General features: G+C 44.2%; 1 protein-coding gene across 1 annotated transcript in view; it reads left to right on the forward strand.

Annotated features, from left to right (window-relative positions):
* Positions 1-25,495, forward strand: part of LOC144828457 (1-phosphatidylinositol 4,5-bisphosphate phosphodiesterase gamma-1-like) — a 617,664-nt gene that overhangs the window by 432,441 nt on the left and 159,728 nt on the right. Inside the window, exons 14-15 of the mRNA XM_078686634.1 lie at positions 5,622-5,790; positions 9,095-9,214. Of these exons, the coding sequence (XP_078542760.1) occupies positions 5,622-5,790; positions 9,095-9,214 (289 nt within the window). The remainder of the gene's footprint in view (positions 1-5,621; positions 5,791-9,094; positions 9,215-25,495) is intronic.

Here is a 25,495-nt window from a genome sequence, read left to right on the forward strand (position 1 = left end):
TATATCCCTCATTGATTCTACAGTCAAGATCTTGGGTAGTGTTTTATTAAATAGGCTGACACAAATCAAATTGCTCAGGAAAATCAACTACAGAACAGTGCCTAAACCTTTACCTTTTAATTTCCAAATATACAGTCGCCTAACCTAGAGCCTTTTTTCTGGGCTTAATGGATCTCACCTGTACATTTGACCAGCCGAAATACAAGAAATTGTGGGCCTTACTTGCCTCCCTGGGGTTTGAGACAACTATTGTAAATGTATTAATGACCCTCCATGCCCATACTACAGCTGCAGTCAGATACTCTCACGGAGCAGGTCCTACAGACCATTTTAATTGTACTATGAGGGTTTGCCAAGGGTGTATTTTACGGTACATATCAACAGCCTAGAATCTGCCCTGATATCACCACAGACTGACACCCTTATGGTGGGCAAAATAGCAGGACCAGTTTTATTATATGTGAATGACGCAGTACTGATGGCAAGCACACCGGTGGGCCTACAGGCCTTGATTGATGGATTTGCTTCCTTTATGAATGAGTTGGACCTGTCAGCCAACTTCACAAAATCATATGTTTTGGAAGTTGCCACTCGGGCGACCCGATCTAAGACTTTAGAGGCTGGAGCTCACACTTATTTAGGAATTTTATTCATTGCAAATTTAAATTGGAAACATCTGATGGAGGGGAAGTTATGAGACATGAATAAATCAATGGGAGCCATTGCTAACCATGCTCATTGATTAGGCACCTTGTCTCTGGAGGTGATTTTAAAGCTTTACCAGTCCTTCTGTATCTCTAGGGTCCTGTACGGAAGCGAGGTCTGGGGGTACATGGCAGCTAACAAACTACAGACCATTCAAAACAAATATCTGAGATGAAACCTGAAAGTCCCCCAGAGCACCGCTTCGTTTTCCGTACATGACCAAGTATATAACTGACTTGGTGCCAGTAAAGCCTTTGTTGTGTTGGGTGAAAATTTGGTCGAGTGATGAGGCAGAGGTTTTTTTTTTTTGTTTTTTTTTTAAACCTTTATTGTGCAGAAATTGCTCACAAATACGGGCCTACAACCCATCGGGCCGGCCACCACACTTATAGAAGCACATTGGTCAGGACAGAGCTCCAACAGGATATCACAGTAATCCAAACGGGAATCAAAGGCGAAAAGCCACAGAGCAACCACCACGAGCAGGATGAGAGAAGGTTGATTTTATAATAGAAGAAGGGGTATAGCAGAATAATGGCAATCAGTAAGGTCCAGAGGGCCGTGGCGGGCCGCGAGCAAGCAGTAGTACAGAACACAGGAAAAGTCAAAAAGAACAGTTACATTTTGGCAAAGGCAGAACATGAGTCCCACATTAATAAGCAATTGCAACCGCTGCCCAGCGCCCACCCACCACTACGAGAACACACAATGATACACAGAACAAAAAATAGGCTTGCAAAACAAAGAGCCCTCCGCTACAACAACCCAGGGGAGGGAAGAAAAAGGGGGAAGGGGAAAAAGGGAAAGGACATCGGGAAAAAAGGGGGGGAAGAAAGAACTCAGCATCCCAGCATGCGCCCCATGGCTAACGAGGCACTCAAAAATAGACCGGCACATGGAATCAGTGGTAATAGGAGTAATGAATGCGTAGCAAACCGTGACGGCAGGGAGACCAGAAGGCCCATGCTAGCAAAAAACACCCCAGGGGGCCCACATGCCGACACCGCGTCCCGAAAAAAGGGGATACATAAGAGCCATAGAACCAAAAAAGGAAAAAAAGGGGGGGGGGAAACCAAAATGACAGACCCCCCCCCACCCCGCACACCCCACCCTGCACCCCTGCAGAAGGCTATGGCCTACCCCCCAGCAGCGTGCCTGTCGCCCTAACAAGAAACCCGAAATATAGAAGAGTTAAAAGTAAAGAAAGAACCACAAAGACAAAAAGAAGAAGGGGAAATAGGGAAATAACGGCGGGAGAGGAGCCTCATAATCAAAACCATCAGCTCCCACCCCCCCGTCCGAACATACTCAGAGCCCACGGGAAGATAGTAATTACAAGGATAAGCTCCAGGAACATGAAGGAGAATCGAACATAGTCATACAGTCACAAACGGATCATCCGACCATACCGCAAAATAATAGTCCACCGAGGCAAGTTCATCTCAGCCCTGTCCACGTCTATCCAAAGTCGTAGGCATCCAACGCACAAGGAACCAGATCATGAGGAACCAGAGGCGAATAGCAGGGAGTCCAATCGTCAATCCACATAAGTCATATCGATTTCGACCCGGATGAACAGGAAAAGACGGCAACCACCGCAGGTAATGCAGGCACAGTTCCACCGACAATAGGAGGAAAGTCGTCTCGGCGGAGCAACCACAGGATCTTCGTTCGGCCATTCGAGGCAAAAAAGGAATGGGAGATCCAACGAGACCGGTCCGGACGGGACCCGGCCGGCGGACCCCCAGCACAGGGGAGAGCACATGATGATTGAGGGCAGCAGGTATCCGTACACCCAAACAAGCGGCAGCCGCCGGGTCCACGACCTCCAGGAAAGTCCCAGCAGCACACCGCAGCGATGAAGCCGCACACACCGGGAGGGGCCCAGCAGGCCCGGCAAAATGATCATCCTCCAGTTCAGCGATAGGTGCGGTCATGGAAGCACTCCAGGAGCCCAAGGCGGCGAGAATGTCGCCAAGCGTAGGCTCACCCTTACGGTATTCAGCAAACGTGCCACGCGGCGGACCAGCGTCGCCAGTCTCGGCCAGGCTGAGAGACCGGGCACCGGCCGCCATCTTGAAAGCCCGGCGGGGCCGCGGCAATCTCCGACCCCCGTCCGGCCACAAGCGGGGTCACACAGGATACAGCCGACCACAAGCAGAGGCACCCCCCGGGCAGGAAGGCGGGCCACCAGAATAAGGAGGGTCGCCGGCTCCCCCACGCCACCGGCTCCGTTCTCCGAGTCCGGGCGGAGGGACTCAAGATGGCCGGACAGGAGAACAAAGGGGAGACGAGCCACATACACGGTCAACCCCCGTCCATGGAAGGCAGCGCCCCAACACCAGGCTGCAGGACCGCCGGACCAGGCCCGGAGAGCCGTAACCGGTCTAATTGCACATCGGCCTCTCCGACCGAGCCCACACCGCCACCAAGGGCCGGCCACAGCGCTCCGCCCCGTCCAGGCGCCGCCGAGGAGTTTCAGGCCCGCCCGCTCCGGAGGCCCCGAAGCGAACAAGGGCACAGCTCAGGATCCGCGGCACCTAGGAACAGACGGATCAGACGGTAAGTGCCAGCGAAATGTCTTAGTTCCATAGTCTACCAAAGAATACTTCCCGGGGCAGGATAAGACACAGGATATACGTTCCAGACAGGAAAGCGAACGGAGCCGAGCTAAAACGCGGCCATCGCGGACGCGAGCTTGGCTCCTCCCCCGATGAGGCAGAGTTTAATCGCTTGGTCATCTTAGATTGTCTATCACTTGAGCATGCACTCAAAATCCCCTGGTTAAGGTACGTTAAAGAGTCCCTCGCTGCCCTAGGAAGAGTACATATTTTTTTTAAATGTGACACAGTGAAGTACCAGACGTGACATTAGCAAAAGAGTTGTTTTGTAAATATGCCACAACTCTCAGCGAAGATAATGAGCTTAGCAAACCAGTGGTGAGAGGGCATGCTCTTTTAAAATCAGTCCTGGGTATGGAGAAATAACTCTCTATTTTATTAAGTGTCTCTGACAGATTTAGATTTAATGAGATTTAATCAACTTCATCACCTTCTGGCATCTCCGGCTGGCTTTGTCTTACAAACAGAGGAGAGAGAGAGAGAGGACACTGGGCTGCAACAATAGGTCCACACGGGATACTTTATATTTTGTCCTTTTATGCAAATATTTTACTCTCCCAAGGAGATTTTTTCTTAAGCCCTTTTTAAAAGATATGAGATTTAGAAAATGTTGTGTTGTTCTATCTATTTGCAGCTTCTGCCTAGTGATTACATGCTTTTGCAGTAATTAATTTCTTGAGCGCAGACCTCAGATCCAGAAATTTCATATGCGACTGAGGGCTGCTAGAATTTTGCGATTTTGCACAAATCTTAAAATCATTTTAATTGTATTGTTGTGTTGTTTTATACTTTGTTTTTATCTTTTGTGGATGTGATCTCTTCCGAATAAAGATTATGAATAAATAAAAATACTCTCTCTGCACAGACCTGGAAACTGGTGAAGCCCGACGGTATTTACACTGCCCCTTGTAGTTTCCATTCTTCTATAGCTGGTGTGGTCGTTTCAGCTCCCTCATTGAGCTCTTAACCTATCACATTCCAGGTAGCATGTTCCCCAGAGTACCCCTAGCGCTGTTATACCCTCCACCACTTTTGTCCCACACAACTACCCTAATTGTTGCTCTCCTTTGTAATGTGTATTATGTAGTGTAAATACGTATAGGATTTTCTCTGTACGTTGAAATGGTGATGAAAAAAATAATACGTCTAAAGGAAGTAACAAAAACAGAAATAAGATTATTAAAGCAACGGATGTCATCTTTGGATAAAATGCATAATTGCATTTTCTAAAATTTGAGGAGGTTTTGACTTTCACTTAGATGGATTTAAATGTGACTTTATTAGAAATGGTTTACACTGTTAAATTTCACACTGGTTTTAAATTAACATTTATAGTAAGTCAGTAAGTGCAGCCCACATGATAGCATCTCACAGAGCTAACAAGTGAATTGTTTTGAGTTGCCCAAGATAAGCTCACATCCAAACTGAATGTGATTGAAATTGAAGCAGCAGTGTTTGCTACTGATTTGAAGCCTTCCCTGTGAGTTGGTGCCTACGACTAAAACGATTGTTGACTTCTAGAAGAGTAGTGGACACTGAAGCGTCACTTTGATGCCAATTAAATTCCCTAAGGCTTTAACATTATGTGGTGATTGTCACAGATTTCATACATAGTCTTGTCAACCTAGACTTGTGGACTGGTTCTTCCAGCACTCTGGGGTGTACTACCTGCAGCGTGTTTTTATTAAATCAACTAGAATATCTCAAGCTTGTCATATGTTAGTTTACCGCAGTCGAGATCTTGTGATATCTGAGTTTACATCTCAGACTAGTTTTATATTAGTAGAGCTTATGTGTGGTGTGTCATAAGTTGGTGTTTGTGGTGTAGACAATTGCATTTCTGTCTGGAAAGATTTTGTTAGGCGCTGTCAAATATCTCCTTTGGTCTAAAATTACATCTCCCACTGCCTCTAATTTATTAGGGGCATTCTCTTATTTCATAAGATGTTTATTGAAGAGGTGTGTAGAATTATGAGGTGAAAGCAGAGATTTCTCCAATAATTGAAGAAGTGATTCAGATATTTATAACAAGACAACCCAGGCTCTCTCCTACGGTATATGGAATGCCTTGTCTGCATGTTGCCATAGGTGTCTGTCATTGGGACATGGAGCCCTAAAGTTGAACATTACGATCAGCCAGTGAACTGTTCTCAGATGTTTGAGGGTCTTCAACGCTCTGCACCGTATCATCCTAACAAATGTCACTGCTGTGCCAGAAGATAACAGTTGTTTGTGAAAAGAGAGATATTAAGATGGGTGATAGTGTTCAGTTGATCTATAACCTCTTTCATGCAGGTACCCCGTCATCCTTTCCATTGAGGACCACTGCAGCGTTGTCCAGCAGAGAAACATGGCCTCCCACTTCAAGAAGGTCTTTGGGGACATGCTGCTAACCAAGCCTGTGGACATCAATGCGGACGAACTGCCCTCACCCACGCAGTTGAAGAAGAGAATACTCATCAAGGTGATTGATTGACCCACACCTTAGTGGAAATAGCCTCCCTGACAAATAAATTGTGTTCTGCTAGACATTGTAAAAAATGAGCTTTTTTACATTTATGGCTAGGTGTGTCTCATTTCACATTACATCTTGTGTTGTGGTTAAGGACCAGAGGGTGTGCAAGTGTTTTAGTCGTAGAGACTATTCTTTTTAGTAGTGGCGGGTTCCAAAGTTGATAGCCGCTTCACATAGCGGAACCATATCGAAAAGAGTTGTGTTATTTAGAATCAATTATATTGATAATACAAATGGCAGATTTCAAAGGTATGATTCCAAGGAGAGTTTTGAGCAGATTTTTCTCACATTTTTTTCTGTTATATTGAACTTTATGGTAAATATCGGATTAAATATTGCCCAATTTCAACCAAAGACATTGAGTTTAATATAGAGTCTTGCTTCTGGTTATAGTGGGATTGATGTAATTAGACATCAAGAATGTCTCTTGTTATTTTCTCATGAATAATGAAGTCCAATAGAAATGAGTGAAAAGTATCTCATCATCAGCTTAAAAGTGCATCCATCTATGCAGCTAACCTTTGTGCCTTTGATGCCCATAATTCTCCCAAGTAGATGCTCAGATGTTGTGATTTGGGTTGTATAATGTCAGTATTGGTCTGAAGCAAAGCCATTCTTAAGGATAAAATGTATAAACTGGCAATATATAGCCATGTATAAACTGACAATATTTTGCCACCATGCAGAATTTTTTTCATCCTGGTCAGTTTGTTTTTAATATGAATTATAGATATTTGACCTATTATGGGCTAATTAACCAGCATTAGTTTTCTTCATCCGCCTGTTTTTGTAATGTAATCAATCAAAAATAATCTATCAAACCCATCACCAGACGATATCGACTTCTACGAGGCCTGTCTAATTTGTACCCAGCGTCTTTTGAAGAGTTTGGGGTAATTCATCTCACATATTATATGTACACATGTTCATGGGGAAATTAAACTATGTTTTTATGAGAGCAGCATGGGCGACATCTACGGCAAGGATCCTCTTGTTTGCGCTTCCCCATACACAATTTGGTATTGCAAATGTCTTTCATGCCTTTACCATGCCCAAAAGAGTTTTCCTGTTGGACAAGGAAATAAAGTGATGAGAGAAAGTGTTCTGAAACAGTCATAAAGCGCATCTGGCAACCAGTGGAATGTGTAAAGGGGTACTGTGATGTCACTGAAGGTCTCGACTAAATTGACTCTTAGCGCTTAGAGACCTGTCGGTGATTAGCGCTATACAAATACAAATACAAACTGCAGTGATGTCACCGCAGTTAACAGCTGTTAAAAATGTCTGTTTTGTATAATGAGTTCGTAGGAAAGCAGCATAGCATGTCTTTCATAGTGTAGAGTAATTCCGCTATACTGATCCCCTTAAATTTGAATTCAATCTGTGCTGTTTCAGTCCTTCATCCTTCTCAGGTTGGTAAACTAAGCACCATTGAGTTGGATAATAATGAAATGAAATGAAATGAAAAATTACACTTCTATAGCGCATAACTACCCGGAGGCCTCGCAGCGCTTTAGACTGATTACTGTGTCGGGCCAACGGGTGCTTAATACGCTTTTGCAAACAAGTGGGTCTTCAAGGCCTTCCTGAAGGACAGTAGGTTGCTGTTTTCTCTCAGGGTGAGAGGCAGAGAGTTCCAAAGCCTTGCCGCTGTGTGGGTAAAGGAACGCCCGCCCCATCTGGCCTTTTTAATTTTGGATGAGGTTGCCAGATGCAGTGTACCAGAGCGGAGAGCTCTGGAGGGGGTGTAAGGTGACACTAGAGAATGCAGAATAGCAGGGCCTGTTCGATGGAGAGATTTGTGCAAGATGCACATGGCCTTAAACTGTGTTCGAGCAGCCACAGGGAGCCAGTGGAGTTCTTTTAGAGCCTTCCTGGCTGATTGCCAGCGAGGGATGTTGAACAGCAGTCGGGCGGCACAGTTTTGGGTGACTTGGAGCCTGTTGACCACTGCCGCAGGGGCTCCCAGAAATAACACATTTCCATAGTCCAGGCGAGAAAGTATAAGGGCCTGCACCATGACCCTCCTCGCCTGGATTGGGAGCAAAGGGAGCACTTTGCGGAGCATTTTCATCAACCCAACGCAAGTGGAGGCAGTTTTACTGGCTTGAGCTGAAAAATCCAGGGCTTTGTCGAGCCAGATTCCCAAGCTCTTTATCAGGGGTTTAGGGGGAGGGGGAGCACCGAGACATGAGGGCCAGATGGAAGTTAAGTTGGTCAAAGAAGGATTGCCCAATAACATGATCTCGGTCTTCTCCCCATTGAGTTTGAGGTGGGAAGATTGCATCCACTTAGCAACAGCCTCTAGACAGGGGCCCAAGATGTTAGATGAACCCTCCGAATGGTCCAGGGAGACCACCAGTTGGGTATCATCTGCGTAGGTGATAATCCGCACGCCAAACGGGTGGACTATCTCCTCTAGAGGCTGCATGTAAATGTTAAAAAGGGTGGGGCTCAGGGAGGAGCCCTGAGGAACACCACAGCTAAGCGGATGCTTAGATGATACCACCTCGCCCTCAAACACCCGAAAAAAACGCTCGTCCAGGAAGGAGGTCAGCCAAGCAAGGGCCGCGCCCGACACACCCATGCTCTTCAAACGATGTAATAATGTGGCATGGTTAACTGTGTCGAACGCGGCACTTAGATCGAGCAGTATAATGGCTGTTTTTCCTCCCTGGTCCATTATGGCTCTAGCTGCCTCCGTTACTGCCAGAAGGGCAGTTTCAGTGCCATGCTGAGGCCGGAACCCCGTCTGGGAGACACGTAGTAACACTTATATTTTGTAATCACCAATAGAATATAGCCTCTACATAACTTTAATATCAGCATGAACAGAAGTAGTGTCTTAAAGGTTTCAGAAATGTTATGGATTACTTCTAGTGTGTCCAGTGCTTGTGTAGGAGGGCCTGATCCATGCCACATATTAAAAGACAAATACTGACTTATGAATATTTCAAATTTGCATCTGTTGTTTTTAAATTTATCTCAAAAGGATATGCATAAAATCAGGAATGGGTCTGACCTTGGTGGTACACTGTTGAACTCACCTGGTCCAAGATCACAATCCATGCCTCGTTTTTAGGAAACCCATTAACTATGTTACTGATGCTAAATTTGGATTTGTTGTTTGCAGATTGAGCCCACATGGATATCCTGAAACTATGGCATGCATCTGGCTGTCATGGTTCAACGTCAACATTGGACACAGATGATTTTTATGATTAATAATTTTCTTTATCCATTCCAAATTTAGCACAAGAAGCTGGTTGAAGGGAACCTATATGAAGAAGTTTCAACAGCTAGCTACTCAGAGAACGACATCAGCAATTCCATCAAAAATGGCATCCTCTACTTAGAAGACCCCATTGACCATGTAAGTGTTGGGCTAGGCGAAGACAAGAGGAATATTTTGAAGATAGTTTATGTTCAGTGGCATTTTACAATGTCAAAGGGTGGACATTGGAAATGATTGAAAGTTGCAGTTTCCTCCCTCAACTTCCTGTACGATAGGTACGCTTACGTTTTTTCTATCTGAAATGAACAAATGAGGTGTGCTTTCAAATTATGATTTTTGTACAGCGTTTTACCAATATTTGGTATTTGGCTTGTAAGAGTTCACAGTTCTACATACTTAACTAGCAAAACAATTGATTTGGGATCTCAATATAAAAATTCTTCTATGAAATACGATAGGTCTACCAATTTGCTCCAGCCTTAGTTTTTTTCTAATGTTGGACCTTATACCTGAGTGTTTGCACTCTTATTCTTTAGAACAGTTGTACTGCTCAGATGAAATAGTGTACTTCAGCAATGATGTTTGTTTAAAATACAGTCTTCTAGTTAAGTTACTGAATAAGGAACCTGAATATTTAAGTTTGCCCCAGTTTTGGAACTTTCATAGATTCCCATAGCTTGTATCATTCCCCGTCGTCAGAATGGGAGTCTCGGTAACAAAAATAACATAGTAGTAGGTACAAAAGAGAAAGAAAAAAGACCTAGGCCTCATTCCCTTTTGTAGCATATCTACCTCTGTTTGCAAAAGAGAACAAACTAAGCATCAGCCTATCAGAAGAGCCTCACCCCATAGAACCCTCCTGAAGGAACCTCAGAGCCTCAGATTTTCTACATTTTCTACCGCACGTTGTGCTTAGGGAGTTTCCTTTGAACTCTGTTCATTTTCTTCTCTATTTGAGGATTTCTTCAACTTTTTTCTTCAGGATTGTTAGGTATTTCTTCTGAAATGTCTGACAAGGAGAGGAAAGCCCTTTTCAAGTCATGTTCCGCCTGTGGCAAGAAAAGGCTGTATGTGGAGGACAGGCATAAGGACTGTATATATTGCCTGTATCCAGATCATAAGGCTGCGGACTGCAAGATCTGCCGCACCTTCTCTTCAAAGACCCTCCGGGACCGTGAGGGTCGCCTCCTCACTTGGCTCCAGAAATTGAAGTCCAGAAAAGACACAGTGTCAAGCGACAGTGAGGACTCTTCTTCTGCAACATCATCCAGAAGGTCACTCAAAAGGGGTAGGGCTTCCCCTTCACCTTCTGTGGAGCGTCCAGTTAAGGCCTCAAAAAAGACTCCCCCCCGTGAGTCAGAGGGCCAAAGTCTTTTTAAATCTCCTCACCACTGTGTAAAGAAGAGGGAAGGACCATCAGTAGTGGAGACTGCTACAACTTTTAAGAAACCTTCTTCTCTGTCATCTGAGAAGTCGGAGAAAAGCTCCAAGTCGTCGACGACGCAGCAGAAGGCTCCGTCGACGAAGGCGTCTAAATCTAAGGTGATGAAGTTATACCATGTCCGTCGACGGTACAGTTGGTGTCGACAGGATCGTCGACGACGGTGACGGCGACATCGACGAGGAAGTCGCGGGGATATCGAAGAAGGCAGCGACGACGAGGATTTCGTCGACGACGGTGTGGTCGTCAAAGCACCATGAAGACAACGACGGCGGGATTGTCGACGGTCTCGTCGACGGCAGTGTTGACGACGCCCATCTCGTCATCGACAGTCCGCTCGTCGACGGTGACTCTTCCGTTGACAACATCAACGACGAGTTTACCTACTCCATCGACCACGGTACCGTCGATGATGCAGTCATCGACGGAGAAAATTACTATTTCCTTGAGAAGGATAACTCCGGACATGACGTCTCCAAGGAGGGTTACCCCCTTGACTCCAGCTTTGTTACTGGAAAAGGAGGAAGAGGATTCTGATGAGGATGATCAGGACTCTTTTGGGTATGCTCACAGTCCCTCTCAACTGCTGGTAAAATGCCAGGAAACAGATTCTGAAGGCGAGTTTCTTCCTGAATGTTCTTACCAACTCTTATCAACATCAGGAGACCGCAGGACAGGAGATGGTGTCTGTTCCTTCCTCACTCTTGGCGGATCTCCATAGCATGCTGCAGGACTATAAGACCAGGTTCTCTCAGGTTACGACTCAGGCTGCCTCTGTCTCGGCAGTTCAAGCTATACCTGCCCCCATGACTCCAATAATGGTTTCTCCAGAGTTGTTAACCCAGGTGTTCTCTCAGCCATAAACACCTGCTCCAAATATACCTCTAGCACTACCGGACGTTCAGGATGATTCCTCGGATGAGGATCAGAATATTGATAACAGGCCTAATCAAGGCTTAGAGTGGGATGAGTATGTGATCCTGGATCCAGCGTCACCTAGTCCAGACCCAGTGGATTCTCCCCCAGCGGACATCGGGGGTTTCCATAAGCTGATGGAGAGAGCTTCTAGTAGGTTCAAGCTACCTATGCCTTCCGTACAGACGGAGTGTTTCCTCTATAACTTTAAAGAGCCCTATAGGAAGGTGACCCGATCTATACCCATTGTGGAGCATGAGTGGGATGAGGGTCTAAAGGCAATGAAAAACCCGGCTACTGTTATTCTGGTCCTACCACACCTGGAAAAGAAATATAAAGCCCCTGAAGATGGTCCGGCGTCCTTGACTGGGCAGCCAAAACCAGACTCTGTGATATCGCAGGCGGCACAGAGGAAGTCCCGCAACCCTTCGGCACCCCTTACAACTCCTCCTGATAAGGAGGGCAGGCGACTTGATAACGCAGGAAAAAGGTTCTCTTCAATGGCTAGTCTCCTGGTGCAAGCGGCAAATGCTTTGACGATATTGGGCAGGTATGATCGCCAATTATGGTGTGACCTATCACCTTACTTGGAACAACTTCCCCAGGAGGCCAGAGGTGAAGCCAAAAAGATACTACAAGAAGGGGAAGCAACATCGGCTGAGGTGATAGATTGTGCCATGGACATTGCCACTACGGCTTTTCGTTCATTGGCTGGGGCAGCAGTTCTTCGTCTCCAAGGATGGCTCAGAGCGACGTGGTTCAGACCGGAGGTCCAGAATAAGATCGTGGACCTCCCTTTTGATGGCGAGGCATTATTTGGAAAACACATTGATGATGCCCTCCAAGAAATAAAGAAGGATACAGAGACGGCTATGTCTCTTGGCACACTTCAATACCGGACATCTTCTTTCAGGGGTGCCAGAGGAAGGAGTACTACATCATACAGAGGCTCATACCAGCAGCAAAGATACTCTTCATACGGATCAACGTCGCAATCGTACCGTCAGCTCTATCACCTATATTTCTCTAGATCGAATGCGAGAGGGAAGCAGAACCGTCAGGGACGTGATACGTCCAAGAGGCAATAGCGGCGTTCTGGCTCTGCCTGCTGTACCCACCTCCACGACAACATCTGTGAGAGGCAGGGTATCTCAATACCTCCACAATTGGACACAGATAACATCAGACTGTTGGGTGCTCAACATCATTCGAAAGGGCCATACTTTGGAGTTTACATAAATTCCACCTTCCAAGCCCCCTGCTGCCATTCCTACAAAACATCTGCGTCTCTTGCAGCTCGAAGTTCATCAGATGCTCATTGAAAGGAGCTGTGGAGGTAGTCCCCTTATCTCAAAGAGGGGAAGGATTCTATTCCAGGTTCTTCCTGGTAAAAAAGACGCTGGAGAAATGGCGCCCTATTTTAGATCTCAGGGAGCTAAACACCTATCTCATTCGGATGGTTTCACTTCAGGATATCTTATGTCTCATCAATCCAGGGGATTTCATGGCCACTCTCAATCTCGAAGATGCGTATTTTCACATACCCATTCACCCACTGCACGGGAGGTTTCTTCGGTTTACAGTAGCCAAGAGCCACTTTCAATTCAGGGTTTTTTGCCCTTCGGACTTCGCTCGGCCCCAAGAATCTTTACCAAGGTGCTGGCACCAGTGGCAGCTTTCCTACGGAAACATCATTTTCAGGTTTTCCCATACCTGGACGACTGGTTGCTGAAGGCCCCGTCCAGGGAGGCTGCGAGGGAAGCAGTCAACGCATGTACGAACCTATTCCAGAATTTGGGTCTTACTCTCAACAAGGAGAAATCATCTCTGATTCCGTCCAGGACTGCCCGTTTCGTGGGGGCCCTCTTGGACACAACTCTCAACAAGGCCTTTCCATCCCTAGAAATGTCACGTCTGCTGGCTCCTCGAGGTCGGAAAGATGCTCAAATGGGGTCCACCTCCTGACGTCCCTGCACTCTGACTAGCAATAAACATCCAGAGCACAAAAGCAGTCAAGCGAGGGAAAGGTAGGGGTAGGAGCAGCAGTGGGAGGGACACCTGTAACAAAAGATGGCACACATTAGTACACACCCTCTTCTTTCTGCTCTCCTGTACTGTTATTCTGACTTTAAACAGTACCTGGTAATTATTCAGGAGATGACCCCTTCCCTCATCTGAGATACTTCTCTCATGAAACACGGTTGGCCTGCAAGAGAAGAACGACAACCGCGTTACTCTCGGGGCAGCATACAACCGGCCCCGTACTCACCCACCACCCAAATACCATACCTACCAAAAGCACTCTCACAAGGTCCTTAATAAATCAGGTTCTTATGCCTCTCAGTTCTCCGTGGTGAATAGGGACTCCTCCCCCACGAGGCTCCAATACAAACGTAAACATACTGTGTTCAGTAAATCACTACCCAAAAGTGTGGTTGTAGAGAACTGCCCACTAAATGTTTGAAAACTATAAGTGTAAAGGAAAGAAGACAAAACAGCCTTACCGGCAGGTCAAGGAATTCAGATTTGCGTCTCACTGCTTCTCCGCAATAAGACCAACATGAAATCTCCTGGCAATGATTGGCACGAGAGTCGAGGAGGGGGCAATCCGGCGTCTCCCGACTCTCAAGTCTGCAGTAAATTCACACTCAGACAATCTACCTGATGTGGCCGGGGAGGGGGCAAATCCAGCGTCTCCCAGACCCAAATCTCAGGTACCTGAACCCTACACACGATGTCTCTTCGGCGTTTTCACTCAGCCGAGTGAAGAACCATACTGCTACCAGTGAGGACGCGGAGGGGGCAAATCCTGTGTCTCCTAGCGCCTCACTCTCGACCCCATGGCAGAAACAGTTGGTAAAAGTCACAGGCGTACCTGCTCAGCCGAGCAAGCACGCAAACACCACTTCGCAGCCACGAAGTCGGAACGGCAGCGTGAAAGCAAAACCAAGTATCCCACAGCAGCTCCGCGGGAACAGGGCATCCGCTGACCACCAGACTTTAAGGACAAATCACGTGCGAGGACCTCTGTCTCTCGCATAGCCAAATACCTTCCTGGTCCGCCCCCCTACCGCTAGGCATTATGGGAGATGTAGTCCTCCCTGATTAACCCTTCGGCAGGCACGTCCGTCAGGCCCTGGCAAGAAAGGCAGGAAAAACTGCAATCCATGGCGCTGTTATTGAGAAAAAGAAAGTGTCTTTCAGTACGCCGAAACAAATCCCTTCTGGGAGTGATCTCTTCATGCATTCCTCTGATACCTCATTGCAGTTTGCGAATGCGATCTCTTCAGAGACAGCTAGACAAACAATGGAGGCAAGTTCACGGCTCATTCGACGACAAGGTGATGATTACTGTGTCAATGAAAAGAGCAGCTTTGTGGTGGACGAAGCAAGAAAACCTTTCCCAAGGTCTATCCTTCGTAAGCAATCCGGCTCCTCAAGTGGTGACGACGGATGCTTCACTGGACGGCTGGGGTGCGGTGCTTCAGGATCTTCATGTCAGCGGGCATTGGTTGCCCCAGCACCGTCTTTTTTACATCAACCTCCTAAAACTCAGGGCTATCTGGCTGGCACTACAGGCATTTCTCCCGCGACTGCAGGGATCGGCGGTTCTTGTCCGCACGGACAACACCACAGCCATGCACTACATAAACAAGGAATGGGGTACCAGATCTCTTCCGTTATCTCAAGAGGCCCAGAAGATTTGGGAATGGGCTATTCTTCATGGAATATCGCTGCAGGCAGAACATCTACCAGGAGTTCTAAAGGAAAAGGCGGACAGACTCAGCAGGCTGTCGGCAGTCAGCCACAAATGGGAACTGAACCAGACGGTCTTGCAGGAGATTTTTAAACGGTGGGGCAAACCCTCAATATATCTATTTGCCACCCCGATCAACAAGAAATGCCGGTTTTACGCAAGCAGGCTTCACCATCAAGGATCATTAGGGAATGCGCTTTCGATAGCTTGGTCAAGAGCATTTGTGTACGCCTTTTCCCCCATTCCGGTGATCCCGAGGCTTCTCATGAAGATCAAAGCAGAACCGTGCAAGATAATCTTAATAGCTCCTGCTTGGCCGAGACAGTTCTGGTTCACAGAGCTTCACCTTCTGTCTCTGGTTCCTCCACTTCCTTTACGGGCGATTCCGGATCTTCTCACGATGTCCCACGGCAGATTGGGCATCCAGATCCAGATTCATTACACCTGACTGCATGGCTCCTGAGCAGCGAGAATTCATAAACCTTCCTAACTCGAATGAAGTAAGAGAAGTTCTGTCTCAAGCTAGAGCCCCTTCCACTAACAAAACTTTCGAAATGGAAAAGATTTTTCATTTGGTGCCGGAAGGAAAGTGTTGACCCTTTCTCTTCTCAGCCTCATCAACTTCTACCTTATCTCTTGTCCTTGGCTAAGACAGGATTGGCTCATTCATCCATAAACGTTCACTTGGCAGCGATCTCTCGCTACAGACGCACTGCATCTGGACCTTCTCTCTGATCATCCAGGATAATTAAACAGTTTCTCAAGGGCTTTTTCCGAGTCTTTCCCCCGGTGAGGCCTTTGCCTCACACTTGGAATTTGAATTTGGTTCTCACACAGCTCATGAAAAATCCCTTCGAACCGATTCATCTGGCGGACATGAAATTTCTTTCTTGGAAATTGGCTCTTCTTCTTGCCCTCACATCGGCAAGATGCATTGGGGAATTGCAGGCTCTCACAGTACAGGAACCTTTTCCCCAGTTCAAAAGAAATACTCTGATTTTTAGAACTAATCAAAGGTTCATTCCAAAAGTGCCTCCAGACTTTCATCTAAATGAACCTGTGATTCTCAAATCTTTCTTTCCTCACCCTTCCACACCAGCGGAGAGGTCACTTCATTCTCTGGATGTGCAGCAGTGCTTGAAATTTTATTTGGATCGCACCAAAGAGTTTCGTAAATCTTCTCAATTATTCATCGCTTTTGGTGGTCCTCGTAAGGGCCTTCAACTATCAAAGCAGAGTATTACAAGATGGATCTCCAGTGCCATTCTATACTGCCACTCAGCAGCGGGTAAGCCGCTAGACAGCAGGATTAGAGCACACTCCACAAGATCCGTGGCTTCATCTACAGCTCTCTTCGCGGGAGTACACATCAGAGACATTTGCAGAGCTGCGAGTTGGAGCAGCGTACACACCTTTACGAAGCATTACTTCCTGGAATCCTTGACACAGGAAGACACGGCTGTGGCCAGGCAGTCCTGAGGAACCTCTTCCACTAATTGGTGAGCTTTCCCTACTATCCTTCCTTCCTATTGTTGCACATTTTGTATTTACTGTTAGTACAGATTGTTATTCTATCTATGGTTTATTTCTTCTCCTATGAGAGTACGGATACTTACATATCTCTATATTTATGTCACAAAATGTGCTTTATTGCTTACTGTTAGCTACTCTGATACAAACTATGGGAATCTATGAAAGTTCCAATACTGGGGCAAGAAAACAAGTTACTTACCTGTAACTTTGGTTCCCCAGGATTGGTAAATTTCATAGATTCCCATGCGCCCACCCTCTTCCCCGGGGAAAGCTGAGCCTTCAGCAGATGTGGTTACTGTTACACAACGGCTACGAAAATCTGAGGCTCTGAGGTTCCTTCAGGAGGGTTCTATGGGGTGAGGCTCTTCTGATTTGCTGATGCTTAGTTTGGTCTCGTTTACAAAAAGAGGCGGATATGCTACAAAAGGAAATGAGGCCTATGCCTTTTTAGGTCTCGGCTAGCGAACGCTGCGCTTGCGCTTGCGCAGTCTCGCTGGCGAGATTTTATGTTTTCCAGTAGTGGGGCTTGAACCCGCCCCTCTTCTCCATTGGCTGGCTTCCTAAACGGAGGCAAGCCATTGGAGAAGAGGGGCGTCTGTCCATTTAAGCCCTGTCTTTTTCGGATTGGGGGCATGTTTTTTGCTGTCCTTTCTCTCCGTGACGTCATCCGTCCAAAACACGCACCCAGTCTGAAAAGGACGGGGCTTGTCATTCACATTCGGCTTTGGCGACAGTAATCACGCAGCTGCCTTTGCGGTACCGTGCTTGTTTTGCTTGTTATTACATGTCCATCTCTCTGCGCTATGTCCTTGTTTTAGGCCTGATCAGACCGCTACGATGCACAAAAGCTAGGAGCTTTTCGAAACGTATGCCACAAGAACACGGATGCATTGACCTACTCGGGATAAAGTGTTACCCGTGATATTTACATGTTACTCAAACAAAATGAAACAAAAAGGTAATCGCGCGGATTTTGCCTCGATAATAAAATCCAAACGAGATCTGTGCTGGAAGTAAAGCCTGCTTAGCTGAGGGGCACCACAGCTCCGTACAGCCAGTTCGAGGACGTTATAACATCCGCCCTGGCGACCTGTTCCAAAATGGCCAATATTATGATTTTCGTTTTGACTTGTTCCGGGATAGACTGGGATTTACACCGGATGTATCACTTCGGGGTATTTCCGGGTTGTGGGCGGGTCTGGAAGTGCAGTAGCGGGTGCAGGGCAGGGCTGTTACCGTTTCACTTCTCCGGATACAGAGCTTAGAACAGCAGCTGCAGTCATGGGAACCCGAGACGACGAGTATGACTACCTTTTCAAAGGCAAGTGGAGGTAGTGACAGAGACAACCAAATCTACACGTAAGGTTAATTTCTCCTATAGAAGGTGTGATTGTTAGTGTAAATAGGGTGGGAAATTGCATAAAGGAAAGGGTATGGACTCTTATTCTGACTATGGGTAGGTCGGATGGATCTGTTTGGCTGATGATTATAATATGTTCGAAGGGGTGGGGGTGAAAATGGCAGTCTGTCACTGGGCGCACAGAACAACTACTGTTACAATCGCTTCAGATGGTGCAATGCCTTGCTGTAATGACTGACGTTTTTGAGTCGTTGAAGTGTAAAGGCACCTACCCGCGATTTTTGCTGCTATTCAACCAGGAAGGAGGAAATGAGGTACTATAATAACGAGTACTAGTATTATATTTAGAGGGACTAGAGATGCCCCTTTTTTTTCGGGACAAAGACAATGTCTTTAGTGTCCATTTGGTGTGGTGAGCGATCGACTCTTGGCCCGAATATCTTCAGGTCTGTTGGAAGTTTCTGGTATTAAAATTAGGTACTTTCTTGATAAACAGCTAAATGTATCACCGTGTGATAGTTGAGGAAAAAAGGGGCCGGACCGGGACCAACGCAGACAGAGACAGTCTCTGAAGTAGTAGTTCAAGTAAGTACTACTTTTAATTAATTAACTTTACTTACTAGCTTCGAGTCAAGTTTAGAAAAGCACATGCGCGGCCTGAAATGGACCCAAATGCGACCTCACGCGAGAGCACCGACAAGCATACACTATTGCATCCTAAATTTTTCGTACAACGCTCCATGCTACTGCCAGCAGGCCCTGGATAGACATGCCTGTAGACCTTAGAGGACACCCAAAGCTGCATCATCTTAGAAAAAAGCTATCAACTGTATAATTTGAATAACCGCGACTCTTCATCAAAAGTTGTCAGCGCATATCCGCCAACTTGATTTTCTGCTCCATGTATAGGAAGTTGTTGTTTCCGTATTGATGCGTGCTCATATCATATTTCTCTGTTCATACTATTATGTTTTATCTTAGCTGGCGTGTCTCTCCCCGAATTGCGTAATCAGTTCGCGTTTCGACTTACAACCGAGGCACCGAGTTTGGTGACAATTGCGTGGTTTCGTGACGCTTTGAAAACGGCATTAGAACTCCCTCTCTCAGTCCAAAACCAACTTTGTCCCTCTCAAAATTATTCCACAGGCTGGAGTGCAATATTCCACCAATTGTAGCAATTTCGCTGCACTAAGTTATTTTGAATACATTTCTGTGGGTGATTAAAATAACAGTAGCTTTTACTTCGCAAGGTTTATGAGCGAACGCAACACACACTCCATCATTTCGTCATTTTAACTTTTATTTTGGTCTCATACACAAGACAGTGCTTTGTCTGTGATATGCGTGCACTACGGTCTGTAACTATGACATTCCTGGGTCGTAGACGCAGGGGCAGATTGAGACAACAGCTCTGTATGTCGCCTTCCACCTCGTTCATTGAACGCGTTCAAAATTCCCTAAATGGCGTGTGCGCACCATTGTATGAAACCGAGTTGGTCTTGGTTACAGTTTCGTTTCAGCTCACTAGATAGTTTTTACTGTCTGTGTTATGTGTGTGTGGCTCTGTGTCTGTGTGTGTGGCTCTGTGTGTGTGTGTGTGTGTCTCTGTGTGTGTGTGTGTGTGTGGCTCTGTGTGTGCGTGTGGCTCTGTGTGTGTGTGGCTGTGTGTGTGTGTGTGGCTCTGTGTGTGTGTGTGTGTGTGTGGCTCTGTGTGTGTGGCTCTGTGTGCGTGTGTGGGTCTGTGTGTGTGTGGCTCTGTGTGTGTGTGTGGCTCTGTGTGTGTGTGTGTGTGTGTGGCTCTGTGTGTGTAGGTCTCGAATTTGCGAGAGATTAAGCTATTGGGATTGTAAATGACAATGCCATTTATCTGTTTTCAAAACCAACACATAAATAAAAAGTTTGTCATTTACAATGCCAATAGCTCTAACTTTTCCGAAGGCGAGACCGTTGCATTGTAAATGCTTGTTTCTTTCTCTTTTGTACCTACTGCTATGTTATTTTTGTTACCGAGACTCCCACGGGTAACGATACAAGCTATGGGAATCTATGAAAGTTACCAATACTGGGGAAGCAAAGTTACAGGTAAGTAACTTGTTTTCTTCATTTCTGGCATCACCACCTGCCTACATTGTGCGGTTGTGGAAAAACACCTTATCTCCCAGTGCTTCAATTTCCTAATCTACCAGAATTAGGAGAATGGATTAACCAATCTATAGCTGGTATGGTACTGCAATTTTATGTTTAAGACATTGTCCTACCAACATATTGACAAAATATCAACCAGGTAAGTATGTGTAGCTATGTAAAGGTTTACCATATTTAAATCCACATGTATTTGTGCCGACAATATGAATATATTCAAGGTAAGTAGATGTGGAGTTAAGAATAGTAAATCTATACTTACCTCCATTTTTTGGTAGTTTTTTTCATATTCTTTTACATTATAATAGCACAATCCCGCTGTGCCTGTGACCTATGCAGCTAGAGTACATATTGAGCGAGAAGTCTTACCTCAACCCAAAGCTTGTCCTTCTCCCTGAATGAACCAAGACTCTTGGTAATGTAATGCCGAGAGGCAAGGGTATCTCAGTATTCTTTGGCAGCATAGTGAAATAAGTAATGGGAACCAGCACACAGACTTTCCCCCTTTTCACAACTGCCAGCTCCATTGCTTGAGTCACTTTCTTCTACTTTGGTTTGTTGGAAGACATTTTGCACAAAACAAAGACTTCCACACTGGGTTTTTTTCTTCCCTCTGTGTGTGCGCTCTCCAGGTTCCTGTTTCTCCTGTCACTGCTAGCACGTCTGATGCTGGCCGGGAAGGGATCACCAGGTGCTCCTAATGCAAGTCCAGGTTTTCGAATGCTGACTTGCGATGTCTGGGGCTTCAGGATGTTTGCTTGAACCAAATTGCTTTCTGCCTTTGAACACCATGCCTCTTAGGGGTCTTTGAGCCTTGCAGTTGAGGAACCTTTAAGGATTTGGAAAAATAGAGGGGCACCTCAGTGGGATCATTTAGGTGCACTTTTCTTTCACACTCCTTCACCACATTGTGATCTGGTTCTCAAGGGCAGTGCCTCCTGGTATTTGAGGAATTTGAGTCAGTATGGACTCATATCTTATCCCACCATTCTCATGTGCCTTCTGAGTGATAACATAATGAATCATATGCCCCTTGGACCTACCTTGAAAGAATCCAGAAGGCCTTTTCACCCCAGGTGTGGGAGTCAACAAGGATCCGACTTTTGGTTTTCCATCTCAGATAAATATGACAGCGCCTCTAGATGTGACTCTCAACATTGCCATCTCCGTTGTAAGCTCACAGATCAGTATCTCAGTTCTCAACATGTTTAGTTTCAGATGATTTCATAGCCTCTATGTTAACTGTCTGCAGGCAGTCTGTAAATTCAGTTATCCAACTGTCTGGTAGTTTATCCTGTTTATTATGGTCTGTCAGCATAGGTGTGACAAATTAGATTTCACAGGTCTTTATTAGTTAAACAGTGGGGTCAGGTATACGTTGAGGAGAAGAATAGGAATTGTTAATCCTTGGCTAATGCCAGCATTTTATGTGAACTGTGATGATATCAGGAGAGGTAGTGATATGATTTGTGTTCTCTCGTTGAGGTTTCTGTTTTAGTGCAGTGACTGTATTTCAGTATTGTTTAGCCTTTTAAGTAATAATTGGTGCTTACAGTATCAAAAGCTGCTGAGATGTCTGGTACTTGTAGTGCTGTGACTCCATCAGATTCTACTGTGTTCTTGTAGTCATCCCAGGTTACGATCAGTGCAGATTTGATGCTACTTCGGGTCAGAATCCTTTCTGTTGGTCAGAAAGAAGATTGGTTGTCTTTGATGGACACTGAAATCTAGATAAATGGTTCTTCTGCAGACAGTTTGCCCTCAAATGATCCATTTGATATAGGCCTGTAATTTGTTAGGCTACCCGCTTCAGGTTTTGCTTATGCTTTGATGTATGGTGTTTTAGTTCCCTGGAGAATTCCATTGATGACAGTGATTTGTTAAGAATTACTCTGGCCTGTCTGCCCGCAGAGCTGTCATCAAGGATGTTCTTGAATAGGTAAGGTGAATATGGGCCAGGAGGAAATTCAGCAATGCTGATTAAGGTTTTCATTCATAGATTATTTGTTAAAAATGCTTAGTTGTAAATAGGTGTTGTGGTCAATAGTGTGATCGTAATAATGCCTGCGTTAGTTGGGAAGTAGGTCTCGAGATCCTTTGCATTTTTCAGGTTGCATCAGTTGGGTTGCAAAGTGATTGGTGTGGCCTAGAATGCACTCTGATTATTTGAAATACTGTCCGGTGTTAGTTTTAGGGGAATGGGCCAGGCACTGCAAGTACCAGTCATTAGGGTAGAGGAATCTTCAACCATTATTTTTGCACTCTTGGTGCCTTGACTAGGCCAAAATAAATTGTGCTGCTATCACATGTGAGCTTGCACAGGAAGGATCTGAAATTCACATAATTTTCAAGGTGTTCGTTAATAAGTGTCCCCCTTCTTACATCCAAAGAATTTTGATGAAGCTGGTAACAATAGTGGTGGTTTAACTTTTTTAATAGAGGGTGCCACGTGCAGTGACCTTTGCCACAAGATGTCTTTAAATAAAAGTGAGTAGAGAGATTGTACATAGTTGCAAAGCTTCCCCAGTCCAGTATTGGCTTTTCCTTGTAGATCAGTACCTGCTATTAAGAGAGTCAACGTAAAGAATGTCTGATTGTATGGCTCGCTCCAGTAAGTGCATTGGAATTTGTCTCGTTAAACTGCTGCCAATTGAATGAGTGAGATTTGTACTTATAGACACATTGTAATCTGACTCAATGTTTTTGTATCTTGTTTGTGTGAGTTTGATTGTACTACTAAATGTTAACCCCTAGAATATCCTGGTGCAATAATATGGAGGACAGAATATCTTGGGACAAAAGGTAAGTGTATATAGGGCAGTATAGATTTACTATTCCTAACTGCACATCTACAAACCGTAAAGATATTTGAACTGTGTAGGTACATATATGTGAAGTTAGCTATAGAAGATCTACACATACTTACCTGCTGAGCATTTTTTCAGTATTTTGTCCTCGATATTCTGTCCCATCAATATGCTGGGCTTGATATTCAGGGTACACGCCTGTGAGTTTATGGTGTGAAATGAGTGCTTGAGTCAGAACCCGGGTGCTGCTCATCTTTCTTCAACGGTTCTCCTTACTGGGTCAAATGCCCATCCTGACCATGTGTCCATTAAATGCCTACATTCTTTGCTGAGAAGGCCTACATGTACGATGGTGGTGTTGTGTTGTGTGAAATGAATACTTGATAACGGGGACGTTTACGAAGTGCAGTGACTCAGTTCTCATAGTCGGCTCTACAAAATATCGACTGGACACAATATCGAGTTTTAAATATCGAATGGACAAAATATCGACTGGTCAGAATATCGACATCAAAAATATCGTTTTTAAGGTAAGTAATGTAATATCGAATGTTAAAAATGTAGACATTTAAAATATCGAAGTATATAATATAGGTTAATAAAATTATCGAATTTTTGATAATATTGCATTTTTATAGTGTATTTTATGTTATTATATGTGTTAAAAGTGTGTATTTATGTTATAAATAATTTTAATTAATGAAATTTTTATTTTTTAATTTTTGCGTAATTTAATTCTGTAGCGGGTTGTGGGTTTATAGGGGAATAGGGTGGGAAGTAATTTAATTATAATTAATTAAATATGTAAATTTATTTATTGTTATTCATTTATAATTATTTGTTAATTAATTTATATTTGGTAATTAATTAACTTTTAATTGGCAATTAATTTTAATTAATTCATTAATTGCTAATTATGTTAATTTTACAAATTTAGTTTCTGTAGCGGGTTGTGGGTTTATAGGGGAATAGGGTGGGAAGTAATTAAATTATAATTAATTAAATGTAAATTTATTTATTGTTATTCATTTTTAATTATTTGTTAATTAATTTATATATGGGGGAATTGGGTGGCAAGTAATTTATTTAGAATTAATTAAATATGCTAACATATTTATTGGTATTGTTTTATAATTAATTGTTAATTAATTTTTTATGGGTAATTAATTAAATTAGAATTGCTAATTTATTTTATTTAATTGATCAATTGCTAATTATGTTAATTTAATAATTTATTTTCTGTAGTGGGTTGTGGGTTTATAGGGGAATAGTATGCGAAGTAATTTATTAATAATTAATTAAATAAAACAATTTATTTAATTGTATTTAATTTGAATTTATTGTAAATTAATTTTTAATTGTTAAATTATTAATTGTTAATTAGTAATTAATTTGTATTAATAGTTAAATAATTGTAATAATTAATTGTAATTTGTAATTTTAATTGATTAATTATTATATTATATTCAATTCGTAATTACTTTTAATTAATTTTTGATAGATATTAATTAATATTTATTGAAATAATATATGAAGTATTTAATTTCACTACTGTTGCACTCTCTGGAGTGGGAATAGTAATTTTTACCTCTACGCTATCCAACGCTTTCCCTACTGTTGCACTCACTGGAGTGGGAATAGTAATTTTTACCCCTACGCTATCCAACGCTTTCCCTACTGTTGCACCCACTGGAGTGGGAATCGTATTTTTTACCCCTACGCTATCCAACGCTTTCCCTACTGTTGCACTTTTTGGAGTGGGAATAGTAATTTTAACCCCTACGCTATCCAACGCTTTCCCTACTGTTGCACCCACACGAGTGGGAATAGTAATTTTTACCTCTACGCTATCCAACGCTTTCCCTACTGTTGCACTCTTTGGAGTGGGAATAGTAATTTAAACCCCTACGCTATCCAACACTTTCCCTACTGTTGCACCCACTGGAGTGGGAATAGTAATTTTTACCCCTACGCTATCCAACACTTTCCGTACTGTTGCACTCACTGGAGTGGGAATAGTAATTTCTACCCCTACGCTATCCAACGCTTTCCCTACTGTTGCACCCACCGGAGTGGGAATAGTCATTTTTACCTCTACGCTATCCAACGCTTTCCCTACTGTTGCACTCTTTGGAGTGGGAATAGTAATTTAAACCCCTACGCTATCCAACGCTTTCCCTACTGTTGCACTCACTGGAGTGGGAATAGTAATTTTTACCCCTACGCTATCCAACGCTTTCCTCACTGTTGCACCCACTGGAGTGGGAATAGTAATTTTTACCCCTACGCTATCCAACGCTTTCCCTACAGTTGCACTCTGTGGAGTGGGAATAGTATTTTTTACACTTCTGCTATCGTAGGGTAATAATATTGGATATTATTTAATTATATTATGTTAATATATATATATGTTTTAACAAATATGATTGTAAAACATTTTTTTTATAACTTTCATTAATTATTT

The sequence above is a fragment of the Lissotriton helveticus genome, chromosome 4_1, assembly GCF_964261635.1.
Source record: "Lissotriton helveticus chromosome 4_1, aLisHel1.1, whole genome shotgun sequence".
Lineage (NCBI taxonomy): Eukaryota > Metazoa > Chordata > Amphibia > Caudata > Salamandridae > Lissotriton > Lissotriton helveticus.